A 27203-nucleotide genomic window follows, 5' to 3' on the forward strand; every position below is an offset into this window, starting at 1 on the left:
TAAAGTTATGGTTTTCAGTAGTAAATAAAAAACGCAAGAATTTATTTTTGCTTCTTTTAAAGTATCGTAATTTGTAACAATAAAAAATAATTTTTACAGTAACATTACGAAAAAAGCCCCTAAAATCCGTAATTCTCGCATACTATTCAGGAAATTAAAGATTCAATTAGATTCCTATTTCAGTCACCTAAATTATTTAGGGTGAAATGAGTTTAGGAATTTATAGCCAAACCTAAATATTTTTTTTGGGTAAATATCCAGATACGCTACTACAGAATACCGACCACTCTAATTTGTTTGGGGGGAGGGGGGGGTGATGTTGGGGCGCGCGCGCCAACATCACATTCCCCCCGCTCGCGCCCCCAATGTACAAAGTAAAATCTTTGGAAAATGTTAAATGGTGTTCTAATTGGTAAATGTCAGTGCGTTACTTACGGAAAATTTGAAAATTCGATGTTCCAAGTAAAAAAAAAAAAAACAGATAAATTACCCCCCCCCCTCCCAACCATATTCCAACTTGGTGTGCTTTCCTTTTCTTATTTTATTTCTTTTTCAGCTAATTTTAAATTTTCCACCCAAAGAGCGCTATAATGTATTTTTGAAAATTAGAAAATTCTATGTCCTGGAAAAAAAAAATCCCCTCCCCCCAACGTAGTTTGCTTTGTGAAGCCGTCGTTTATGCTACAGCGTGCATGCGCGTAGCATAAACGGAAGCTGCAAAATGGTGGAAAGAAGTTTGTGGGTTCAGGGGTAAATACCATGCAAACGGTAAATTGCCCCAAGTTTGACTATCAGATTCGTTGTCAGCGACCTCAATTACCTATAAAAAAATAAATTAGAGTGGTCGGTGTTCTGTAGTAGCGTATCTGGATATTTACCTTTTTTTTTTCTTGCTTAAAAAAAAATAGCATTAATACAGTAAGTTAGGTAAACTGACTTTTTCGTTTAAAAATGGAATTATTTCCCTTTCGTTATTAACTTTTTTAAAAAAAAAAATTTTTTTTTATAAATATTTTGTGCTTTATATACATAAGGTACAATTGTTGAATGTTACTGTTTTGATTATATTCGTTTGGGGTGGGGCACAATTAAAAAATTAAGAAAGATTAAAACGAAGCGAAATTTAAGTTTCCATTCCATTTTTACAACAACCGTAAAACAGTGCATACTCAGCAAGTTTTATCGTAATTTATAAGCATATTGAAACACTAAATGAACATTTTATTTATTTTTTTGCATAATTAATGATGGAAGTATTTTTCTGTTTATTTTTTAACATCTGTTAAAAAAAAAAATAATTTGTACATTCTCTTGACAAAAAGAATCAAACTTTTCTCTACTTTCACATGTGTTCCATTTTAACAAACTGAGCCACAGCAACGCGTGGCCGGGTACAGCTAGTATATATATATATATATATAGGGTGCCCATAAAGTTTGGCTACATAATCTACTCGGTGCCCACAAAGTCTGGCTACATAATGTAGTCAGACTTGTGGACACCCTGTATATATATAAGTGTACCAGTAGCAGTGTCAGAAATTTCGTGAAAATAGCGAATAATTCCACCCCATCTTTCCAAGCTTATAACTCCTCGAAAAATGTAATTCAAGCCCTAATTTTTTTTTTCAATTAAAGGAGCAAGGACCAAGATTTCATTAAAAAAAAAAAAAAAAAAAAAAAAAAGTGTTTTTTTTTTAAAAAGGTTTTAAACTTCGGACTTTACAGGTAAAATTCTAAAAGAACACTATGTTTTTTTTTTGTTTTAAATTTGAATATATTATGTATTGACCTTTTCTCTTCAATTTGTGAATAAATAATTATGTACTTATCGGGTTCTAAATTAATTATTATTAGACATTTACAAAATGGGAGGCGTGAATTATTCGACCCCCTGTCTTTCCAAGCTTATAACTCCTCGAAAAATGTAATTCAAGCCCTAATTTTTTTTTCAATTAAAGGAGCAAGGACCAAGGTTCCATTAAAAAAAAAAAAAAAAAAAAAAACGAATAACGTGGTTTAAAAAAAAGGTTTTAAACTTCAAACTTTACAGGTAAAATTCTAAAAGAACACTGTTTTTTTTTTTAAATTTGAATATATTATGTATTGACCTTTTCTCTTCAATTTGTGAGTAAATTAATTATTTACTTTCGGGTGACTAAATTAAGTATTTACTTTTTAATAGACACTTAAAAATTGGGATGAGGGGGGGGTTCGTGAATTTAAAAAAAAAAAACGTTTGTCTAAAATATTATATTCGATTTATTGGAAAGAACATAAAATTTCACATTGACCCTGAAAATATCGTAAAAATAGAATCTAAAGAAAAATTTTGATAGATTTTTAAAATTTAAAAATTGAAAAATATTGAGTTTAAAAATTGAAAAATATTGAGTTCGGAAAATTCATTACTGTTTTAAAAAAAAAAAAAAAAAATATTTCTATTACTTTTAAAACAACTGTAATAGTTTATTTTGGAAGTATAATCCATAAAGAAAATAAATAACCCACTTTTAACAGAGAAATTCCGAGATTTTTATATTGTATTCGCAGTTTCGTGTTAGGGGTGTCAAAAATTCTGATACTGCTAGTGTACCAGTATGGAGACCCGACATTGTCCGGGATTGAATAAGGATCAACAAATGTTCCATCCTCCCATACTGTTATTGTCCGTGGAATCTGTGAAATTGCTTGATCGCCTGCTCTAGCTACCCCCACTCCCCGCAATGTACCAGCTACACACGCCTACCTGCACTTAGTCCACAATACATTATAATCTACATTGCACTGTCGAGAATCTACTGTTGATTATATAAAATTATCTGTAAATAACTTTAAAATGCAAAAGTCAAGTATCATGGTTAGTGTAACAATTTTAAGGTGAGCGCAAGTTTTAGAAAATTTTAACTTTGAACAAGATGTGCACTATTTTTTTTATTATTTTGTTAGTTAAAAATGAATAAATTTTTTTTCTCCGCTACTTTAAGTAAAAGATGTAAAAACTAAAAAAAAAAAAAAAAAAAAAAAAAAAAAAGAAAACTTTCAGATTTTGGAACTAATTTTGGTTCTGGTCCAGAATAACTTGTATTATAAAAACAAAAATAAAAAAACATGTATGTACTTTTTTTTTTTTTTTTTTTTTTTTTTTTTTTTTACAAGGTAGTCACCACTTATCATGGCCCGGAAGCCACTCGGGGATAAGGGTTATTGTGTGTACAATACGTTAGTGTTGAAGATTTGCTAAAGTGTCTTATTTAAGGGGAGGGCGGTTCATCAGGAATTTGTTTACATTGGACTTGAAGACATACAGGTTGTAGTCAGGTGGGAAACAGACAACCGGAACAGTTCCACAGGCGTGCACTTCTAAGAAAGAAGCTTTATTCATGGAATCTACGTTTTGATTTTGGCACAGATAAGGAGTGGGGAAAAGTTTTGACAGTGGTTTCAGCTAGACGGGTGTTTATTGTGAAAGATTGGCGGGGGGGGACAAGAGATTGGAGTTCAAACGAGCACCTGCCATGGTAGTAATGATAAAACAAAGACAGGCTCGCAACGTCTCTCCTGTGGGGGAGAGATTGCAGCGAAGAAAAAAGGGCATCACCCACTAGGCCATGAAGCCTATTTTGTACTCTGTCAAGGCAGGATAGGCTGTTTTTAGCAGCTCCTGCCTAGATGTGGCAGCAGTACTCCATCCTTGGACTTACTTGGCTTTTATATAGATAGAGAATTGCATCATGGGTGAGATATCTTCTGGAGCGGTAGAAGGATTCCACAATTTTTCCAGCGACTTTGGCACGAAAATATCATATTCCAAAAATCATGTAAATTAATCAAATAGTTTTATTTTTTATAAAGAAAATCATTTTTAAGTGATTAATGGGAATTTGTAGACATTACAACAAAAATCTAAGTATTGTCGAGTTATCTCTCCTTTTGTTTCTTTAGATTTTCAAAATGGCGGACGAGACGAGCACTCTTCACTCGTAAAATTTTATTTTATTTTATTTAAAAATAAAACTATTAGATCAATTTATGTGATTTTTGGAATATGATGTCTTCGTTTTTGTCACAAGTACATACATCATACAAATACTTTTGTTAATTTATTTTATATAATTTTAATAAAAAAAAAACTTGACCAGAGAATTAGAAGTTGGATAGTACTGTTCTCTCTCACCAAGAATAATTTGTTTCTATTAAGCAGTCCATATTGCCGTCACAATGTGATCAATTTATAAAACAACTAGCCTGAGTACCTGGCATTGCCCGTGTGTTTGGAAGTGTGCTGAGCTAAAAATAAAAAGTAAAAAAAAGTGGTAGTAGGCAGGCTTGAACCTGTACCGCGAAGGAGGAAAAGAATGTGAAAAAAACAAAAACATGACGTCTTTGCCATTGTTTATATCGCCAAACCGGAAGTGACGAAGGTTTAAATTAAAGCTAGTCAATCGTAAAGAAGGGATGACTTTCAAAAATATCTGCAAAAAAAGCAACTCCTTCCTGTAGAAAAGTGCCCAATTGAGGGCGAAGGAATTAACGGTTGTAGTCAGTTTTCGATATTTGTTGTCCGAAGGGCGAACTTCAAAATGATACCAATCTCATTAAAATCCGTCATCTCTGTTTTAGACAGACATACAAACATACATTTTTTTTTTTTTAATTTTTTTTTATTTTTACACAGTGATCACCACTTATCAAGGCCTGGAAGCCACTCAGGGATAAGGGTTATTGCAAGTACATTACGTTAGTGTGGAGATTTGATAAAGTGTTTACTTAAGGGGGCGGTTTATTAGGAATTTGTTAACATTGGACTTGAAGACATCCAAGTTGTAGTCCGGTGGGAAACAGGCAGACGGAACAGAGTTCCACAGGCGTGCAGTTCTAAGAAAGAAGCTTTGTTCATGGAATCCGCGTTTTGATTTAGGCACAGATAAAGAGTGGGGGGAATTTTTCACAGTGGATTCAGCTAGACGGGTGTTTTTCGTGAAAGATTGGCAATGGGGGACCAGAGATTGGAGTTCAGACGAGCACCTGCCATGGAAATAATGATAAAACAAGGATAGGCTCGAAACGTCTCTTCTGTGGGAGAGAGGTTGCAGGGTAGAGAAAAGGGCATCCCCCACTAAGCCACGAAGTCTATTTTGTACTCTGTCAAGGCAGGATAGGCTGTTTTTTAGCAGCTCCTGCCCAGATATGGCAACAGTATTCCATCCTTGGACGTACTTACATACAAATAAGAAAATAGTTGAACACTATTTAAAGACACTTGTTTTGAATAGAAATTTGAATATTTTGAAAACTTTAGGTGTCAGGAAAATGATAAAATCATTTTTATGTCCTTTTGTTGGTGTTGTAAGTCCAATAATTTGCTAAATAGCTTCATCAGGGCAGTTAGTTCATAGTTTTATTTATTTATTTATTTTTTTTTTTCATACATACATTCATTTTAAACAGACAGGTGAGATTTATATAATAGATTATATTGATTTTGTATCTTTTGATTTTCTTTTGTTATACTTTTCAGATTGTTGTACACGTTGGCATTTAATGTGGATTTCATGAAACGATTATGGATTGAATGTACTTTCCGATACACTATATCTGTTAGTGGGTGAGTTTATCCTTTTATCAATTTTGTAATTTTTTTTTTTTTTTGTAAATAAAAATGCTTTTAAAATATTTCTTATTGGAAAATCATGTTATCTATTCGGTCGACGCATTATTTATTTGTGGTGAACATGCGGTCACTTCTCTTATCTATTTTAGAAATCTCAAACTTGATTTGTTTGTGTGTATTATTTATTTTATTTTTTTTTTTTAATTTTCTTCCTTTGGAGATTATAATGCTGGGTATGAGGCAGCCAAACCAGCTGCCAACATTGCCGTGCTTTTTATTGAAACCAACAAGTAAAAGTACAATTAAGAGTATAATTATAGTATGTTTATTTATACAAACATTATTTACTACATATGTTTATTTATACAAACATTATTGACTACATATGTTTATTTATACAAACATTATTGGCTACATATGTTTATTTATACAAACATTATTGGCTACATATGTTTATTTATACAAACATTATTGGCTACATATGTTTATTTATACAAACATTATTGACTACATATGTTTATTTATACAAACATTATTGACTACATATGTTTATTTATACAAACATTATTGACTACATATGTTTATTTATACAAACATTATTGGCTACATATGTTTATTTATACAAACATTATTGACTACATATGTTTATTTATACAAACATTATTGGCTACATATGTTTATTTATACAAACATTATTGACTACATATGTTTATTTATACAAACATTATTGACTACATATGTTTATTTATGCAAACATTATTGGCTACATATGTTTATTTATGCGAACATTATTGCCTACATATGTTTATTTATACAAACATTATTGGCTACATATGTTTATTTATGCAAACATTATTGGCTACATATGTTTATTTATGCAAACATTATTGGCTACATATGTTTATTTATACAAACATTATTGGCTACATATGTTTATTTATACAAACATTATTGGCTACATATGTTTATTTATACAAACATTATTGGCTACATATGTTTATTTATACAAACATTATTGGCTACATATGTTTATTTATACAAACATTATTGGCTACATATGTTTATTTATACAAACATTATTGGCTACATATGTTTATTTATACAAACATTATTGGCTACATATGTCTATTTATACAAACATTATTGGCTACATATGTCTATTTATACAAACATTATTGGCTACATATGTTTATTTATACAAACATTATTGGCTACATATGTCTATTTATACAAACATTATTGGCTACATATGTCTATTTATACAAACATTATTGACTACATATGTTTATTTATACAAACATTATTGGCTACATATGTTTATTTATACAAACATTATTGGCTACATATGTTTATTTATACAAACATTATTGGCTACATATGTTTATTTATACAAACATTATTGGCTACATATGTCTATTTATACAAACATTATTGACTACATATGTTTATTTATGCAAACATTATTGGCTACATATGTTTATTTATACAAACATTATTGGCTACATATGTTTATTTATACAAACATTATTGGCTACATATGTCTATTTATACAAACATTATTGGCTACATATGTCTATTTATACAAACATTATTGGCTACATATGTTTATTTATACAACCATTATTGACTACATGTGTTTATTTATACAAACATTATTGACTACATATGTTTATTTATACAAACATTATTGACTACATATGTTTATTTATACAAACATTATTGGCTACATATGTTTATTTATACAAACATTATTGACTACATATGTTTATTTATACAAACATTATTGGCTACATATGTTTATTTATACAAACATTATTGGCTACATATGTCTATTTATACAAACATTATTGGCTACATATGTCTATTTATACAAACATTATTGGCTACATATGTCTATTTATACAAACATTATTGGCTACATATGTCTATTTATACAAACATTATTGGCTACATATGTCTATTTATACAAACATTATTGGCTACATATGTTTATTTATACAAACATTATTGGCTACATATGTTTATTTATACAAACATTATTGGCTACATATGTCTATTTATACAAACATTATTGGCTACATATGTCTATTTATACAAACATTATTGGCTACATATGTCTATTTATACAAACATTATTGGCTACATATGTTTATTTATACAAACATTATTGGCTACATATGTTTATTTATACAAACATTGACTACATATGTTTATTTATACAAACATTATTGGCTACATATGTCTATTTATACAAACATTATTGGCTACATATGTCTATTTATACAAACATTATTGGCTACATATGTTTATTTATACAAACATTATTGGCTACATATGTCTATTTATACAAACATTATTGGCTACATATGTCTATTTATACAAACATTATTGGCTACATATGTTTATTTATACAAACATTATTGGCTACATATGTCTATTTATACAAACATTATTGGCTACATATGTCTATTTATACAAACATTATTGGCTACATATGTCTATTTATACAAACATTATTGGCTACATATGTCTATTTATACAAACATTATTGGCTACATATGTTTATTTATACAAACATTATTGGCTACATATGTTTATTTATACAAACATTATTGGCTACATATGTCTATTTATACAAACATTATTGGCTACATATGTCTATTTATACAAACATTATTGGCTACATATGTCTATTTATACAAACATTATTGGCTACATATGTCTATTTATACAAACATTATTGGCTACATATGTCTATTTATACAAACATTATTGGCTACATATGTTTATTTATACAAACATTATTGGCTACATATGTCTATTTATACAAACATTATTGGCTACATATGTCTATTTATACAAACATTATTGGCTACATATGTCTATTTATACAAACATTATTGGCTACATATGTCTATTTATACAAACATTATTGGCTACATATGTTTATTTATACAAACATTATTGGCTACATATGTTTATTTATACAAACATTATTGGCTACATATGTCTATTTATACAAACATTATTGGCTACATATGTCTATTTATACAAACATTATTGGCTACATATGTCTATTTATACAAACATTATTGGCTACATATGTCTATTTATACAAACATTATTGGCTACATATGTTTATTTATACAAACATTATTGGCTACATATGTTTATTTATACAAACATTATTGGCTACATATGTTTATTTATACAAACATTATTGGCTACATATGTTTATTTATACAAACATTATTGGCTACATATATTTATTTATACAAACATTATTGGCTACATATGTTTATTTATACAAACATTATTGGCTACATATGTCTATTTATACAAACATTATTGGCTACATATGTCTATTTATACAAACATTATTGGCTACATATGTCTATTTATACAAACATTATTGACTACATATGTCTATTTATACAAACATTATTGGCTACATATGTTTATTTATACAACCATTATTGACTACATGTGTTTATTTATACAAACATTATTGACTACATATGTTTATTTATACAAACATTATTGACTACATATGTCTATTTATACAAACATTATTGGCTACATATGTTTATTTATACAACCATTATTGACTACATGTGTTTATTTATACAAACATTATTGACTACATATGTTTATTTATACAAACATTATTGGCTACATATGTCTATTTATACAAACATTATTGGCTACATATGTCTATTTATACAAACATTATTGGCTACATATGTTTATTTATACAACCATTATTGACTACATGTGTTTATTTATACAAACATTATTGACTACATATGTTTATTTATACAAACATTATTGACTACATATGTTTATTTATACAAACATTATTGGCTACATATGTTTATTTATACAAACATTATTGACTACATATGTTTATTTATACAAACATTATTGGCTACATATGTTTATTTATACAAACATTATTGGCTACATATGTCTATTTATACAAACATTATTGGCTACATATGTCTATTTATACAAACATTATTGGCTACATATGTTTATTTATACAAACATTATTGGCTACATATGTCTATTTATACAAACATTATTGGCTACATATGTCTATTTATACAAACATTATTGGCTACATATGTCTATTTATACAAACATTATTGGCTACATATGTCTATTTATACAAACATTATTGGCTACATATGTCTATTTATACAAACATTATTGGCTACATATGTTTATTTATACAAACATTATTGGCTACATATGTCTATTTATACAAACATTATTGGCTACATATGTCTATTTATACAAACATTATTGGCTACATATGTTTATTTATACAAACATTATTGACTACATATGTCTATTTATACAAACATTATTGGCTACATATGTCTATTTATACAAACATTATTGGCTACATATGTTTATTTATACAAACATTATTGGCTACATATGTTTATTTATACAAACATTATTGGCTACATATGTTTATTTATACAAACATTATTGGCTACATATGTTTATTTATACAAACATTATTGGCTACATATGTTTATTTATACAAACATTATTGGCTACATATGTTTATTTATACAAACATTATTGGCTACATATGTCTATTTATACAAACATTATTGGCTACATATGTCTATTTATACAAACATTATTGGCTACATATGTCTATTTATACAAACATTATTGGCTACATATGTCTATTTATACAAACATTATTGGCTACATATGTCTATTTATACAAACATTATTGGCTACATATGTTTATTTATACAAACATTATTGGCTACATATGTTTATTTATACAAACATTATTGGCTACATATGTCTATTTATACAAACATTATTGGCTACATATGTCTATTTATACAAACATTATTGGCTACATATGTCTATTTATACAAACATTATTGGCTACATATGTCTATTTATACAAACATTATTGGCTACATATGTCTATTTATACAAACATTATTGGCTACATATGTCTATTTATACAAACATTATTGGCTACATATGTTTATTTATACAAACATTATTGGCTACATATGTCTATTTATACAAACATTATTGGCTACATATGTTTATTTATACAAACATTATTGGCTACATATGTCTATTTATACAAACATTATTGGCTACATATGTCTATTTATACAAACATTATTGGCTACATATGTTTATTTATACAAACATTATTGGCTACATATGTCTATTTATACAAACATTATTGACTACATATGTCTATTTATACAAACATTATTGACTACATATGCTTCTGCTGCAATTCTTTTAGAAAAGCAGCATGTTGAGGCCAGATATTCTTTTTTTTCTTTGCAATGAAAACACATTTTAAATCCTCATTTTTTTATTTTTTTTTTTACTCTTTTGTTTTTATATCTATAAAAATATACAGGTATATGAACAAAGATGGTTGCCAGAACAACCACTATGTGGAGTCGTTAACTTTTTTTTTCTTCTTGCAACATTATATTGTCATGCATTTTTTTCTATCTAAGCAAAGAATTTCATATTTTTTCTGAAGAGTGTATGCACAAAAATAGACAGTATTGACATAATAATAACCATTTGTTTCTGAATAATGGTGAAACGATCTGTAAAAAGTGTACTGAAATTTTAGCTGTTTTGCATGAAAAATATTTGGAATGTGACTATACTGCTATTCTTTAAACATGCACACACACACACACACATATATATATATATATATATGAATCTGTTTAAATTCTCTTTTTAGTACAAAGACGCCACTTATTCACATGTTGGCTCGAGGCATTTCTTTAGCAGATGGTGATGTCAAGGTTATCGTTCCTCTTCTTTCGGTCTTCTGCTCTGCATTCGGCCATTCTCTTCATACCCTGCACGATTCAGAGTTTTATGGAGACATTGAATGTAAGTCCTTATAATTTTTTTTATTTTATTTTTAAGAATTTTATTATTTTTTTTCCATTTAGCTCCGTTGTCTCATTTTGCAACAAAAACTGACACCTGTTTATATTTTATTTCACTCGCATTAAATATAAAAATGTATTTTCTGCATATTTCTAATAACCAACTTGTCAGAGAGGGATTGTTTTATTCAGGTCGTGATGTAAACCACAGGAAAAACATCACTTCGACTTTTCTGGTGATTAATTCAAAAGTAAAAACTCCTACAAATGTTTATATATATGTGGGGGATCCATTGTGTAGTTTAGTTACCGGTTGTATAGCTGAATTCCCCTTATCGACCGTGTGTAGGATCCGGTTACTGGAATAGGCTGCGTGTTCGATAAGTTGGATAGTTGGAGGTCGTCGTTGCTAGGACAGCATAATAAAAACAAGCAACAATGAAAACTATGTTCTACAAGTACATTTAAGACGTTAAAAGAAAAGCGTTAAGAAGGATAACGTAAGAGTCGAGTTACATATATACATACAAAATGTTTTATTTAACTCGAGAGTTACATATATACATACAAGATGTTTTATTTAACTCGAGAGTTACATATATACATACAAAATGTTTTATTTAACTAGAGAGTTATATAGATACATACAAAATGTTTTATTTAACTCGAGAGTTACATATATACATACAAAATGTTTTAACTCGAGAGGGTGAGAACATTGAGAGTTCTGTGTACACGCGCGTGTGTGTGTGTACTAGCAGTTCAGCCCAGCTTTGCTCGGGCTCTATGTACTGTTCATAACTTTATGTGCATATGTATATATATATACGTGTGTGTGAATGTATATCATGCATGAAGTTAATTGTTCTTGTATGAACTCACAACACGCACATGTATGGCAGTCAGAATGTTCGTTAAAGTGTGTGCGTGCATGTATGAATACGAGAGTTTCTAGCATACGTTGAAAGTTCTTTGTGTGTGTAAGAATTGTTTTCACCTTTCTGCAGTGTGCAGTTCCAACAAAGAAGCTTTCTTCATGGAAGCTATGTTTAGGTGTAGACACAGATAAAGAGTGGGGGGAAATTATTGATAGTACTTTCAGATGGTGTTTTTTCATGAAAGTTTGGATTGGAGCTCAGATGAGCACTTACCATGAAAATCATGATTTGCTCTGCCATCTTATATGGCAGTAAGAGGTAGGCCCCAAACACTACTGTGGCTCATCAATTGATATGATTGCATGCAATCTGACATTATGGAGAGCAGTTGTGGGACACTGCCTGCTATTGCCCACCCTGGAGTCTAGTTTACAGCAAACAGATGACGAAAACTCAAGGTGGTGGTAGTAGTAATGTACTACATTCACATTGAATTACCATTGTTGTTATCGTATTCGATTAACATCAGCTTTACATGGTGCTATGTGTTAGACAGATTTTAGAAATTGACTGCCAAACTTACCTATCTCTGATCAGGTCTTTTTTCATCCCTCTTTCTTGCATCCATTTTTATAACTTCTTCCCATATTGTGAGGCAACGCAAATCTAATGACTTGGCTGACAAATCCCTTTTCCTGATCCGTTAATGGACCTGTTAGTGTGATATGTGAATTTCTTTTTTTGTACTTCTGCAGTTTATGAACTGTGCTATTTTTCAATGATTTTTACTGTATCTTTTGTTTGTTAAATTGTTAGGTGAAAGTACAGAGTAGTTAACAAAGCCACTTTCTACCTATGTTAAGAATGGATCTCTAAATACCAATTTCAGCACGTTCTGTAAACTGCGGAAATTTATTTTAGTTATTTTTGTTTCTTTTCCTGAACTTTAGCTTCAATGCCACCTGAATTCCAAGACACTCAATCAGAACAATCTACCAGCATGCCTTTCTCCCTCAATGAATTGGTGCCAATGAGCTTGACCCTGCGTGATGCATGCCTTGGAATCATAGAACTTGCAAACCCTGAAGCCAGATTAGTCATGAATAAAGATTACCAACAAGCTCTCAATAAAACTAGGATTTCACTCAACACGGAAGAAAATTCAACGAAAAACCAAACTCAACTTTGGCGACACTTATTTCGGGTAATGATAAACTCGGCATCTTTTTTATTTTTTAATATTTTTAATAACGAATAAGTGTTCACTCGTGCGTGCTGTTTATACCTGTGTTGGTCTTTTATATACTACGAGGTGCCTTCAATAAGTTTCCAGGCATTTAGAATTGTTGTAATAGTAATACACACGGACGAAAAAACGCTTTGGATAATCACAGATTTCAAGGTAGTTCTACTAAAATAGCCATATTTTTTAAACCAAAGCACTTCAAGTCTTCAAATTACTACTGTTTTGTTCGGAAATGAATATACTTTCAAATGAATTAATAAATATGAATGTACATTATATATTTTAAGAGTTTTAAGCAAATAAAGTGATAAAAATGTGAACGTCATAAAATGGCGTTTTCGGTAAGGTTTTGTAATGACCCCCCCTGTTTTCTAAAGGTCCGTACCGTGATTGTATGAAGAATTTCGTCATGAAATTTGGGAACCAATTAGAAGAGGTGTTAATCTTAATACTGTCAAGTGTCCGAAATATTTTTGACCATTTCTTTTTTTGTCGTGTTAAAAATAAGACTTTAATATGACGAGTATTGAACATTTTGAAAAAAAAATTATTCGGACACCCAGTAGTAAGTAAATCAATCTTTTTACTATCTTTATCAATTAAAAGTATTATTTTATGTTGAGTAGGACCGCGGTAATTGATAATTTAAAAGGACCGACCCGAAAAAAAAATTGTTTATATTTCTCGAATTTGGTCAAATGAAGTTAGTATTTTAAAGAAGCAGCAGCAGCTCCAGCCTGTAGAATCAGCCATAGCACAGCACAGTGTAAACAACACGCGTTCTTTAATTTTTATTCAAGAACGAATTAAGAAAAATATGAAAATATGAATATAAATGTTCTTATACGTTTAATGAGAGCTATTTTGTTATCAGAATAACATTAGTTTAGAACTATTCGGTTTTCAGAATGTATAATAACAATCCCAACCAATTCGGCATTATGAATCTGTTGCAATTTCTTACATTGCTCGTCAAATTTAAAAACATGGTTAAAAAAACAAAAACTACAATTAGGAAGCTTGCATGCACTTTTATTCTTTAAATTAGTCTTGAACAACGAATTAAAACAATGTTTTACTGCGAACAGCCACAAATGTTTTTTTTTTAAATCAAAATAAGTATCAAAATCTCGTTCATACATAGATTCGAAAAAGTTGTCAAAAAACAAATATATAACAAATAAATGTTATCAAAGGCAAGATAAGTTACTTTTCTACCTAACTGGATATATTTTTTGTGTTTTTATTCATTGTAACATGTTTATTCAGCTCGAAATACATACAGTGTTTACCGATGTATTGGAAAATTAAAAATAGCGCTCGGCCCGACTCTCTTTGACACGGTAAGTTTGAGAAAAGGAGTTAAAAATTAAAAAACAACTATACAAAATACTGTTAAAAACTCACCGAATATATGTCAGCCTATGTCACGGTAACATATTGAGCGAGTTTCTAGCAGTATTTTGTCTACTTTTTTATTTTTAACTCTTTTCCCCAAACTCACCGTTTCAAGAGAGTCGGGCGGCGGGCGCCATTTTAAATTTTCCAAAACATTAGTAAACACTGTTTTCAAGCTGAATAAACATGTTACATTAAATAAAAACACTAAAAAATTATCCAGTTAGGTAGAAAAGTAACTTGCTTTATATAACATTTATTTGTTATATATTTGTTTTTTTTTGACAACTTTTTCGAATCTATGTGTATAGTAATACAAACCCTCAAAATCTATATCAATATTCTTGAAATTTTAAAAGCAGTTAGAAAACACATCAAACTACAATTAGGAAGCTTTCTATTTTGTTATTTTTTTTTCTACTTATTAAGCGAAAGATATTTTACAACCTGCTCCAGCGTAGTATAAACGGCCTATGGAATTAACACCTTCAATCTCGAAAATAGAAATCAACAAATTTTTGAACGCTCTCTTTGAAAAAAAGCTCTCTTAACTTTACCTCTAATACAAATTATGTGTGGCAAGTCTCCTCCTAAAACACTCTTTAACCCTAACAATAACACTAAGTTCGAGTGGCAAGCGCCCCCCAACAAAATACCTCTCTAAGCCACATACAAGCATCTAAAACAAACAAACAAAAAATAGACCCTTCCTTAAAGAAAAATACACATAAAAATAAATTGGTTAACTGTCCTAAAATGCTAGAATGGCCAGGAAATGATGAATTATTTTACATTAAATTTTTGTGAAACTAACCGCTCCCCCCCCCTAATATTGTTTTTGTTAGCTTTGTCTCTGTCAAGTTTTCAGTATGTTCACACATAATTTTCCTTAGCCCTACAATTAATTCAAAGACCGAATGGCAACCCTCCTCATATTCTCATTGCATAGAAACCCTCTTAAAACTACACATAATCATCTTAAAAAAAAAAAAAGCATGCATATTTTCCCATAGAAAAAAAAAGTTAACTGCCCTAAAATGCTAGAATGACCTGTAATAGGAACTTATTTTACATTCAATTCTAAAATAATTTGTTTATCTTTCATTAAAGTATTTCATGGCATTTTATACATAATTTCCTAAAAAGGTAGAATCACATTTTGGAGGGGTGGTCAGGAGTTGAGTGGGGTTAAACAGAAGGTGTTAATCTACAATAATACCAAAAAAATATTGCAATATATTCATTTTTAAATGGTCTTATGTTTAGATTTAAGTTTTTTGTACATAAAGCACATTACAATTCAACTTTGAGTTCTCCAACTTTTCTGTTTATGGATACATGGCATTTTTAAGGAATTGCTGCATATTTATGCACATTTACTGCAGATTATTTGGAAACCATAAACTTTGGGAGATTTTCAGTTGCATATTCTGATTCCTTGTACAAAAATACACTTATATGGTAAATTTCATTTCTTAGTCTTGTGTTTTAACAAAGATATGACATTTTTACTGAAAAAGTAGTGCAAAAAATGTGACGAAACGCATATGGTCTTAAAGAGGGAAAAATATCCAAATGTGTGAGGTACAAAAATAGCCATAACTTCCTTAATTTTAATCAGATTTCAAAAATTTAAAAAGATTCTTTCTTAGCTCATCAAGCTCTTTCTATGCATACCAATATTGAAATATTCAATGCTATTTCAATTTTTTCATGTGTATTGCTAGTTGTAAACTCTTGCAAAGTCAATATATTATTGCTATTCATCTTGTGAGATGACTAATTTTTATGATTTCATCTTCAAATGAAGAGCTACAGCAAGAATTGGAATACACCCTACTAAAGCCTGATTGTCACAGCTGGTTAATTTCAAAAATGCAATCTCGACATGAGGACACTTCAGAAAGAATGATATGCAATAAAATTCAACCTAATTAAAGGAATAAATTGTAAGATGGTCAACATCATGAAATTCAGAATATAAAGTTTTGTCATTTGTTTGTTATATGTTCTGTAATTTCATGGAGATTCCTAAATTAAGGATTATATAAAAAAAAGTGAAATATAATTGAAAAAATATTTTCAACAGAAATATATATATATATATATGTTTGTATCCCTGTTTGTTTGTTTGTTCACAATTTGATTAATATATACGAAACGTGTCTTGCTTTAATCTGTCATTTATTTCTATATATAGTACGCTACTTGGAAAAATATACGATTAAGAGATCACCTTGTTTGCATATGACATTAAGAAAAATTGATTTTACTAAAGAGCAGTATCTTAGTTAATGTTTTTAGCGAGAGAATTATTTGAAGTATTCTATTTAAAATTCTTATTTAATAAATTTTAAACAACAATTATATTGATAATATATTTAATTTAATTTATTTTGGAATTAATATTTCCAACAGCGGCCTTTTTTAAAACTTTTTTTAGAGTTATTTGCCCCTAGATGCTATCTATATAAAAAAAAAAAAAACGTTTACCAAATATCATTTGGTGATTTCATTAAGTTTCTAGCTGGAAAAATAATTCCGTGTAGATAGAAAAAATGTTTGCCCCTTTGTTTTTTTTAATATTAAAAAAAAAAAAAACTGAAAAAATTTCATTTGTCGGTTTTATTTTATTCCTTACGGCAATACAGAAATTGGTAAAATTTTTACCACGTAATTCAGCGTCGTTTAATACCTAAAAAAAAAAAAAAAAAAATGAAGATCTACTGCCCCCCCCTCCCCCTCTAAATTCCACAATTTACACTTTTTTGTGTTAATTTCATTGATTACAAACTTAAATTTCTAATTAAAAAGGTAACTTTATACGATGTGACCCAGCGGCGTTTAACCTCTAAAAAAAAAAAATGGAGATTTACTTTTTTTCAGCCTAATACATTTAAACAGCCTTTATAATTATTATGAGAAGAAATTTTGGAAAAAAATAAATAAAATAACATGTTAGAGTGGGGGATCACTTTTCTATATAAATTTAACGTAAATTGACCACCCACTTTTTGGCCACCAAGCGTTCAACAAGACACGTCACCTAGCATTTTTTCAAGTTTGGCGATTGAAGGGGACGGCAAAATCTGACAAATACAATTTGTTTTTTCTAGTAGGGGGGAGGAATTACATTGGAAACAAAATAACGATAAATTTAATTATTTTTTATGAGACCATTCTCTACTTTCACCTAACAATTTATTAAACAAAACAAAGCCCAAAATATCATAAAACGACAAATAAAAAGCAAATCGAAAAAAAAAACCCTCGCCTTAAAAAAAGCAAATCTAAAATTTCCTTTATTTACAAAAGAAAAAGTAAAAAAGTGGCCTTACAAAAAATAAAGGTAAATGTGTAGTTTAGCAGCGTAAATTATTTGACAGGCAAAAGTTTATAAAAACTATTTTTTATATAAAACATTATTAGACCCAAATAAAACAAAAAAAAATTCATTTTTATGTTGGTTTTATCATCTTCTATTAACCTAAATGTGCACGCCTTACATGTTTAAAATTTGGCCTTTTTTAGGTTTGGCAGATTGGTTTTTTTAAGGCCAAATTTGGCCTTTTTATGCTCTCTCATTACAAAAAAAATATGGCGGCCAAAAATATAGTTCATGAAAGAGCTTAAAAAGGCCAATGTGCCAAACTTTAGAAAGACCAAATTTTAAAAACAATATAGCGGGCATGAATAATAAATATAAACGATAAAAAAATAATAAAAATGACATTTTTTTCTGGTTTTATTTCAGCCTTTGGGTCTAACAATGTGTTTTATATAAGAATAGTTTTTATTTTTTTTTTTGTCTGGCAAATAATTTATGCCGCTTAACTACACATTTACCAAAATAAAAAAATAAATGCAACCATTAATTTTTATAAACGTTATTTTTTTTAGGTTCACAAAATTGTGAGTTTTCTTAGGACAGTGATCCCTTCTGCCGAAATATCTGGTGAAGAGGGTATCAGATACTTCTTTTGGGGGCGATTACATTTACATGTTTTTATCCGTTCATTTATTTTTGAAATTGTTATGGGGGTATCCACGTTACCCATGATGAAAATGATTAGTATAGCAGACGTGTTTCAAACGGAACTTCATGTCAACCTCGGTAATGCCGAGTATCCATGCTAGTATATATATGTGTGTGTGTGTAGGTATATGCCGCCTTCACAGCCCACTCTGGTCCAAAAATGAAATCTGACTCTGTACAAAAATTTGAATATACAAAGCTCTTGTCCGTACCATTCTCGTATATGGATGCGAAACCTGACTAGTACGAGTTTATGATCTGCACAGACTGGAAGTATTTGATCACCGATGTTTACACCGCATCCTTTGAGTTAGCTGGCACCAATTCCTCCTAAAATCACCATCTGTTCGCGCAACTAGATAACATCCCTCAAACAGACCCTCCTTTTGAGACATCTTCAATGGTTTGGTCACACTCTGCACCAGCAACGAAATGACATTATCCATGTCATCATTAACTCAGCCTCACTCCAGGGTTGAAAAAAAACAACACGATGGTCAACTTAAAATCTTGCTCAGCGGTGAAGCAAGATGCTGATCTCATCCTGTGTTCTTGCCTCTACCGAGTGCGCCGTTTGAACCGCGAATGGCTGGACCTGATATCGACCACAGCTTCAAACTGACATGCCTGGGCAGCGTCTATATGAGATGCAGAGAATTCAGTTGGAGGAGCCGACTTAATTGACCCACGGTGAACGTTGATGCAACAGTATATATATATATATATATATATATATATATATATAAACAAACAGACATAAAATGTAAATAAACATCCAAATTAAAACTAGATCATTGTTAATCAGAAAGAAATGAGAAAATCCTTGCTAAAACAAAGAAACAGGTGCGCTCGCTCATTGGCTACAATGAGTGTGTGAATAACTAGGAATCTGATTGGCTGACTAGCAAACCCAGTACCACAAGGGGATATAAAAACATGAAGCAACATCAATTCCATGCAGTAGCCTGACAAATTCTCATGAGAATGAAATGCAGAAAATTCTGTAGTTTAATTGCCATATTTGAAAACCTACTACCTTGCGTATCAAGCACAATCAAAGTAAATATTGTAAATCTAATATATAAAAGGCTATATGTCTGTCTGTGTGTCTCCATATTTTCAAACTTTATCTCTTCCAAAACTAAAAGTTGCAAATGATTGGATTTTTTATGGACTGTTCTTTTATGGGTCTTTAGCCAGTTAAAATAGTTTTTAAGGGGTCAAAAATAGTTTTTAAGGGATCGAAATTGGAAAAAAAAAATCCTAGTACATTTTTTATATTTATCTTATTTTATTTTTAATTTTTAATCAGTTCATATACGTGTCACATTGGTAAAGTGGTAACGTCACCAGCTTTGAATGCTAGTTTTGCTTTCGGTTTGATTCTAGCTCATGATACCGAAAGACATTTTTTTTACTTGTGAAATCACGGCTCTATAATAATATATACGAAATCTGGACAAATTAAAATACCATATTTAAGCGTACTTTATGACTGGGCAAAGCCAAGTGCCACACTTGCTAGTTTTTTTTTTTTTTTTTTTTTTTACATAGATGTCACCACTTATCAAGGCCGATAGGCCACTCAAGGATAAGGGTTAAAGAGTGTACAGTAGTCGAAAGGACAATATAGTAATCAATAGTAATGGAAATTCGGTAAATTTGTTAACTTAAGTGGAACGGCTCATCAGAAACTTGTTCACGTTGGACTTGAAGACAACCATATTATAGACGGCTGGAAAGCAGGAAAACGGAAGACAATTCCACAGGCGTGCAGTTCTAAGAAAGAAGCTTTGATCATGGAATCTATGTTTAGGTTTAGGCACAGATAAAGAGTGGGGGAAATTATTGATAGTGTTTTCAGCTAGACGAGTGTTTCTTGTGAAAGTTTGGCAAGGGGGGGACCATAGATAGTATTTCTTAAAATTGTTTGTACACACACACACTAGCTGGCAGGCTTACGTTACCAAGTCCTACAATACGCTTAAACATGTTTTAATTTATGCAGATTGCGTCTGTAATATTATAGAATTAATCCTCTATTGATTATTATATTACGAGGAATAATTTGCTCCGTAGACTAATTTGCAAAAAAAGAATCAAAAATAAAAAAAATAATGATTCTGTCGTTCATTAAATTCTGTCTGTGTTTGTTTACAATAGCACGTCAGCTGATATTTGGGCTTGACGATGAATGCCCTGGAAAAGTTGCTTCTGATTGTTTGGTTTTAAAATATGCAAAGAAATGATTTGTGATGTTAGATGGTACCTCTTTTATTGTAAATTGAACTCCTTAATAAGAAAAATTTTAAATAAAATTGTGAGGTGCACCCAGCCTTGAACAGGAGATCATTCCATCTGTAGTCAAATGTCCTACCATTGAGCTTTATTTCCAGATTACAATAAATATATTTTTTAAGAATTGATTTGCTGAAATTTTATTATCTCCCTTGGCCGGTGTAACGTAAAATATTCCTATATTCCACTATAAAAATTTTTTTTATCTATAAGAGAAAAGCTATTTTTAAGAACGGATTTTTCTGATTTTTGATACTTATCGGATGAATTTATGTACAAAACATCTAAGAACACTCCCAGACAAATTAACTTTGTGAAATTTGCAAAAGATAGACTCAGCCATTTGGGAACCTCTGAGGAACTCACACACAAAGTGACTTTTATATAATAGTAGATATATATATATATTAATTGTATCTATTTTTTGCAATGCATAGGTTGCAGTAAAATTATTAAAACCTTTATATTTGCACCTTTTAAATGTATGTTTTTTTGTTTTTTTCTAGTCCATATCTACTCTCGTTAAACAACTACACTCGAGAGACAACAGACGCCATTTTTGCCCACCAAATCATTGGCTGGCCGACCATATACATATACGTACTGATAAAGTAAGTGGCCATCATATTTCTTTTTTTTTTTTTTTTTTTTTTCTTTTGATACGATGAAAATAATTTCATCTGCAAAATATGCATTTTACTAGACTTTTATTTATTTTTTTAAAACTTTTTTCAATTTTTATTAAAAAAAGATTATTTTTTAATGATTTTTAAAATTTTTTATTTTTTAATGATTTTTTTTAAAGATTTTCTTTTAATGTTTTTCTAAGATTTCTGGTACCGTTTTAACTTTTTAAATGTTTTGTAATGATTTTCTAAGAATTCTTGTTTTTTTTTTTTGTTTTTTTAACTAGATATATAATTTAAATAATATAAATCACTCAAGCCAGCAAAATAATTCTCCATTCATAACTGAAACTGGTAAGTTCTTTTTTTGTCTGTCTTTCTATTTAAAAAATATTCTTTTATAAAATAATTAAAAAATACGAAACCGTGGCTTTCAAAGTGCCAACATATTTCTTAACCATAAGCCACATGTGGCAGAAGACATTTTAATCAACCGAGACTAACACCTCCACTCACGGACTACTATCCACAAGTGATTTATTATCTCTAATGGGAAAGATAATTTCCCAATGAAATAAAATAGACAGGTTGTCATCAGGAGTCTGGTTGGGATCATGCCTAACAGTGAACTGAAGAGTGTTGAGCTGTGAGATGTCTGTTCACATTACATTTAAATTTTTGCAGGTTAGTACTGTCAGGGAAGCAGGAAACGGGGGGGGGGGATTTCAAAGTCTAGTAGTTCAAGGGAAGAAACTGTTGAAGTAGAAGGCTTCCCGGCAAGGCAAATATTATACTCCATTGTTCACCAAATTGAAATTCTTGTCACATTCCAGCGTGACCATGCGTGTGCCACACTGCATGTTGGTACTAATTTTGAATGTTGCTTTAAAATATTTGCAATTGAAACGGTTACAGAATTTTGCCCCCCCCCCTTTTTTTTTCCCCCCATTCAAATGTCCACGTCATTGTTGGAAACAAAAATAATGTAATTATTTTTGACATTTATTTTCTGACTTCTTTTCCCTGATTAGGTTTTGAAGATGGACCACCGTTATCTGGTCGGGAGATTTGGAATCTTATTATTTTGACTGAGCTACCCTTTGTAGTACGTTTTACGGAAAGAGTAAAGGTAGGTGTATTTTTTTTTCTCCTTTTTCTATTCGCTCTCTAGTTTATTTCTCGTTTCTTTTCCCCTTTTACCTTTCCCTCCCTTATCCCCCCCCCCCCCGTATTGTTCTCTTCTTGATTGTTTTTTCCACAACATTTCAGTCAATGTAACCTCCGACCATCTTCAAAACAACACGAAGTTGAGAACAATAGTCCAAAAAATAATTATCAAGCCTCATCTCAAAAATATACAAACCTTATATATAAAAAAAAAAAAACGGAATGCACCCAGAGGAGATCAATAGTCCAAACAATCTACATAAAAAAAAAAAAATTTTTTAAATGATTTAAAAAAAAAGTCTTAAAAAATTTTGTAATACTTTAAATTTTTTTCATTTTTCAGATTTTACAACAATATATCGCACAAGACCGTGAAGAACATCAGTCTGAACTGTCAAATTTCCAAATGGGTCCGTCGATAAACGTCAAAATTCGAAGAAGCTACATTTACGAAGATGCTTTCGAGAAGCTTTCTGAAGAAAATGGTAAATCTTATTTCAAAATGAAATTTTTCTGCATGTAATTCGTTACGCCCTCCCGCCTTTTCACATCATTCAAAAAGAAATGGATAAAAAAATATGCACATGGAAGCACGAGTTCGGCTGTAACTTGTATGTATAATGCATTCACCTCTAACGTAAATTAGAGTAGTTTTATTTTTAACTAAGGAAATCAAATTTTATGGATAACCAAAGTGTGACAGTCTTGCTTGCCATTTAAAAAAAAAAAACAAAAAAAAACAGTACTTCATTAGTTCACTTCAAATTCAAATATTGAATTTTAAGTAAAACCCATGGTATCTTCTTAATTGCCATGTCACTGTGATGAACATATCCAAAAATTACGAAAAACGATAGGGTAGAAAATTATTAATGAAAATATTTTTGAAGAAAGCAGAAATTCAGTTTTGCTAAAAAAAAAAAAAAACCCAAAAAGAAACCAGAGAATTCAACTCGTAATGAAGGAGATAATTTTATTCTGAAATCTTGGGCCAATTTAACAAAACTCAATCTTTGCTAAATACCTTGGAAAACAGTTTTCACTAATAATTAATTTTCTACCTTACTGTTTTTCATAATTTTTGGATATGTTCATTACTGAGACCTGACAATTAAGTAGATACTATTCATTTTACTTTCAATATTTTGGTTTTCAAATTTTGTTCTAATAATGAAGCACCAAAAAAAATCTGAAATGGAGATAATTCAACAATAATTCAAACTTGTGAAATCTATATTGCAATGCCTATGAATTCCTATTAATCATTTAAAAATGATTTTCTTTTTAAAAATAAAACTACTTGATCAATATGACGTTTTTGTGAATATGATCTTTTCAATTCATCGTAGATACGTACGTCGTACTAATTTTTATTTTTTTAATAAGCAGGAGTTCTGAACAAGAACATTTTTTTGGGGGGCATGTCATTTATATTCATAACTTATTTTTGTTATCTCCAAGTTTCTTAACTGAATTTAAACATGTTTATTACAGAACCAAACTTGAAGTTACGTCTCCGCGTGAGATTAGTGAATTCTGCCGGGATGGATGAAGCTGGAATTGATGGTGGAGGTTTGAGCCGGGAATTTTTGGCTGAGCTTTTAAAAACTGGCTTTGATCCCAACCGTGGATTTTTCAAGTATACAAACGACAAAATTCTTTATCCGAATCCACAAGCGCCGGCCCTTTTCGAAAACTACACGGATCATTACTATTTCCTCGGCAGAATGCTCGGCAAGGTAATTTGACGTTTATTTTGAATCTCTTCGTTTTTATTTTGTTTTGAATGTTTTTATTTTTATTGGTTTATGACATAGACTAGTTGTTTTCAAAAATATGCAATGTCTGAAATAAAGAGTTTTTGTTTTTTTAAATATAAACTCAGCAGAAAGGCGAGTTCTCTTTGGAAATTAAATTGACTTTTTTAAGTTGAGATGGAGGAGAGGACATTCACTCAGCTAGCTAAGAAGTTAAGTTGATTTCATTGTTTTGGTCAGTCTTTTTTTTTCCATTCATTTCTATACAAAGATGTTGGGCATTTTGCATTGAATAAAACGTTGGCTATCTTCTGCTTTATAAATATATATATATATTAGTGGCCCTGGCCTACATGAAAATTTGCTGTTTGAAAATGATAATACTATTCTATGGTTAAAATTTTATGACAATTGGTAAAAAAGAACCTATATTTGCAAACCAATAAAATATGCCCAAATTTGCCTACATTTGTATATATATATATATATAGTGTCCTGGCAAGCTAGCTTAAGTTTTGTTGCTTTGGGATGAATTTTGCTTATCTTTGCTTTCGTATAAGCTGTATCGCCTGAAGAGGTCTCTAGTTGCAAATAACTAGCTGGCCGAAACATGCTCATGAATGTGTAGCAACATTTTACTGCTTATGTAAAAACCAATATAAAGTATCTTGCCCTACTTCAATATTGAGCACTCTTGTGTTAACCTCGTTAAAACTTCATTGGTTACCTTACCTATGGAAAATATTGATCTTGTATCATATATATATATATATAAATAACAATGTGTGATAAAAAAAAAAATAAACATTTCAAAGTGGAGACCTTTCTGTATGTAAACTTTTAACCCTGCGGTTATGGTTAGTCCCATGGGGTGTTTATACACCCCAATACAAAAATGTTTATAATGTAATTCTTTTGAAAAAAATAATTATCCTGCTGGTTCATGATATATCTACAGTCTCTTTTGAACAATTTGAATCCCTTGTATCCCGTCGATATAAATCTCTATATATAAAGTAGTAGCATGCATGTCTGTGTGTACAACTATCCTACAACTCAAACCGCTGGACTGATAATGACCCCCACCTAGAGATGGTGTGCACCATTTTTCAATATTAAGGTTAAAAGTCAAGGTCATAGCCTATGTATGTATGTATGTATGTGTGTGTGTGTGTGTGTGTGTGTGTGTGTATATATATATATATATGTGTGTGTTTTTTATTTTTTATTACGGTTTTATCTGTTTGGTTACATATGTTTCGGATGTTGGACAGTGTTTACGATCTAACAGCCTCGTCAGACCTTACAGAAATGGTTGGTTAGTATTAGGAAGAATTGTTTTTAGAAGAAATACGAGAAAAAAAAAAGAGGGAAAGAAAAAGGAGGGGGGTTTTGGGGTAGGAGATAATAGGGGGGGGTAATAACAATATTTCAGTTTTGAAGGTTAAAATATATTAGGTTGTATTGTGTGTGGGGGGGGGTAGCAGATTCAGGTAGGCTTGGGTGGAGATATGTGGATATAGGGAGGGGAAGAGAGAGGATGGTAAAGAGAAAAGAGGGGGTAATGAGAGGAGAAGGGAAATAGGAGTTTCAATTTTTGGGTTTTAAAATTTTGACTTTTTTTTTTCCTTGTTCGATAAGGTATATTAATTAGATGAGAAGGAGAGAGAGAGAGATAAATGGGAGGAAAGGGAGAGAGGGAGAGGGTTAGTGTAGCTGTCATGTTTGGCAGTTACAATGTTTTATTTACGGTTTTCGTGGTCGTTGTTCATTTCATAGTGGGTTGTTTTTAAGCAGTTGAGAGTTAATACAGACATTGATGCACGCATAAAAACACATAATACATATACATATTACACACCAATATGTAGACATGTAGGCACACACATAAAAACAATGTCCATGCAGACGTACATGGATCTACATGCAGACATGTACACACATACACGTAACTCTCGTACACCTATATGTACTCGCATATATATATATATATACACACACACACCCATCCATATACATATACGTGAATATACAGGTCTCCAGTAAGAAGTAGATGCACACATACAGACATATACATACAAGTACATACACACGCACGGGCTCATGCACACGTATACACAATTACATAAAAATACATATTTATAAAATATAAATATACAGACCTATATAGGCACATATATATATACACATATACATACATACGCATACCGGCATGTATACATCTATACCAAGTAAATAAAGTAAAGTTAGGATAAATGAGTACATG

The 27203-nt window shown here is 30.5% G+C and overlaps 1 protein-coding gene across 2 annotated transcripts in view; it reads left to right on the forward strand.

The window, feature by feature from the left end:
- LOC145287735 (ubiquitin-protein ligase E3C-like) overlaps positions 1 to 27203 on the forward strand; it is a 113353-nt gene that overhangs the window by 71796 nt on the left and 14354 nt on the right. For both annotated transcript variants that reach the window (XM_080135499.1, XM_080135498.1), the window contains exons 11-18: positions 5521 to 5607; positions 11378 to 11532; positions 13360 to 13613; positions 21894 to 21998; positions 22301 to 22367; positions 23045 to 23142; positions 23524 to 23665; positions 24675 to 24919. In XM_080135499.1, the coding sequence (XP_079991625.1) occupies positions 5521 to 5607; positions 11378 to 11532; positions 13360 to 13613; positions 21894 to 21998; positions 22301 to 22367; positions 23045 to 23142; positions 23524 to 23665; positions 24675 to 24919 (1153 nt within the window). The remainder of the gene's footprint in view (positions 1 to 5520; positions 5608 to 11377; positions 11533 to 13359; positions 13614 to 21893; positions 21999 to 22300; positions 22368 to 23044; positions 23143 to 23523; positions 23666 to 24674; positions 24920 to 27203) is intronic.

This window comes from Euprymna scolopes, chromosome 11, assembly GCF_053919585.1.
Source record: "Euprymna scolopes isolate OS-2025 chromosome 11, ASM5391958v1, whole genome shotgun sequence".
NCBI lineage: Eukaryota > Metazoa > Mollusca > Cephalopoda > Sepiida > Sepiolidae > Euprymna > Euprymna scolopes.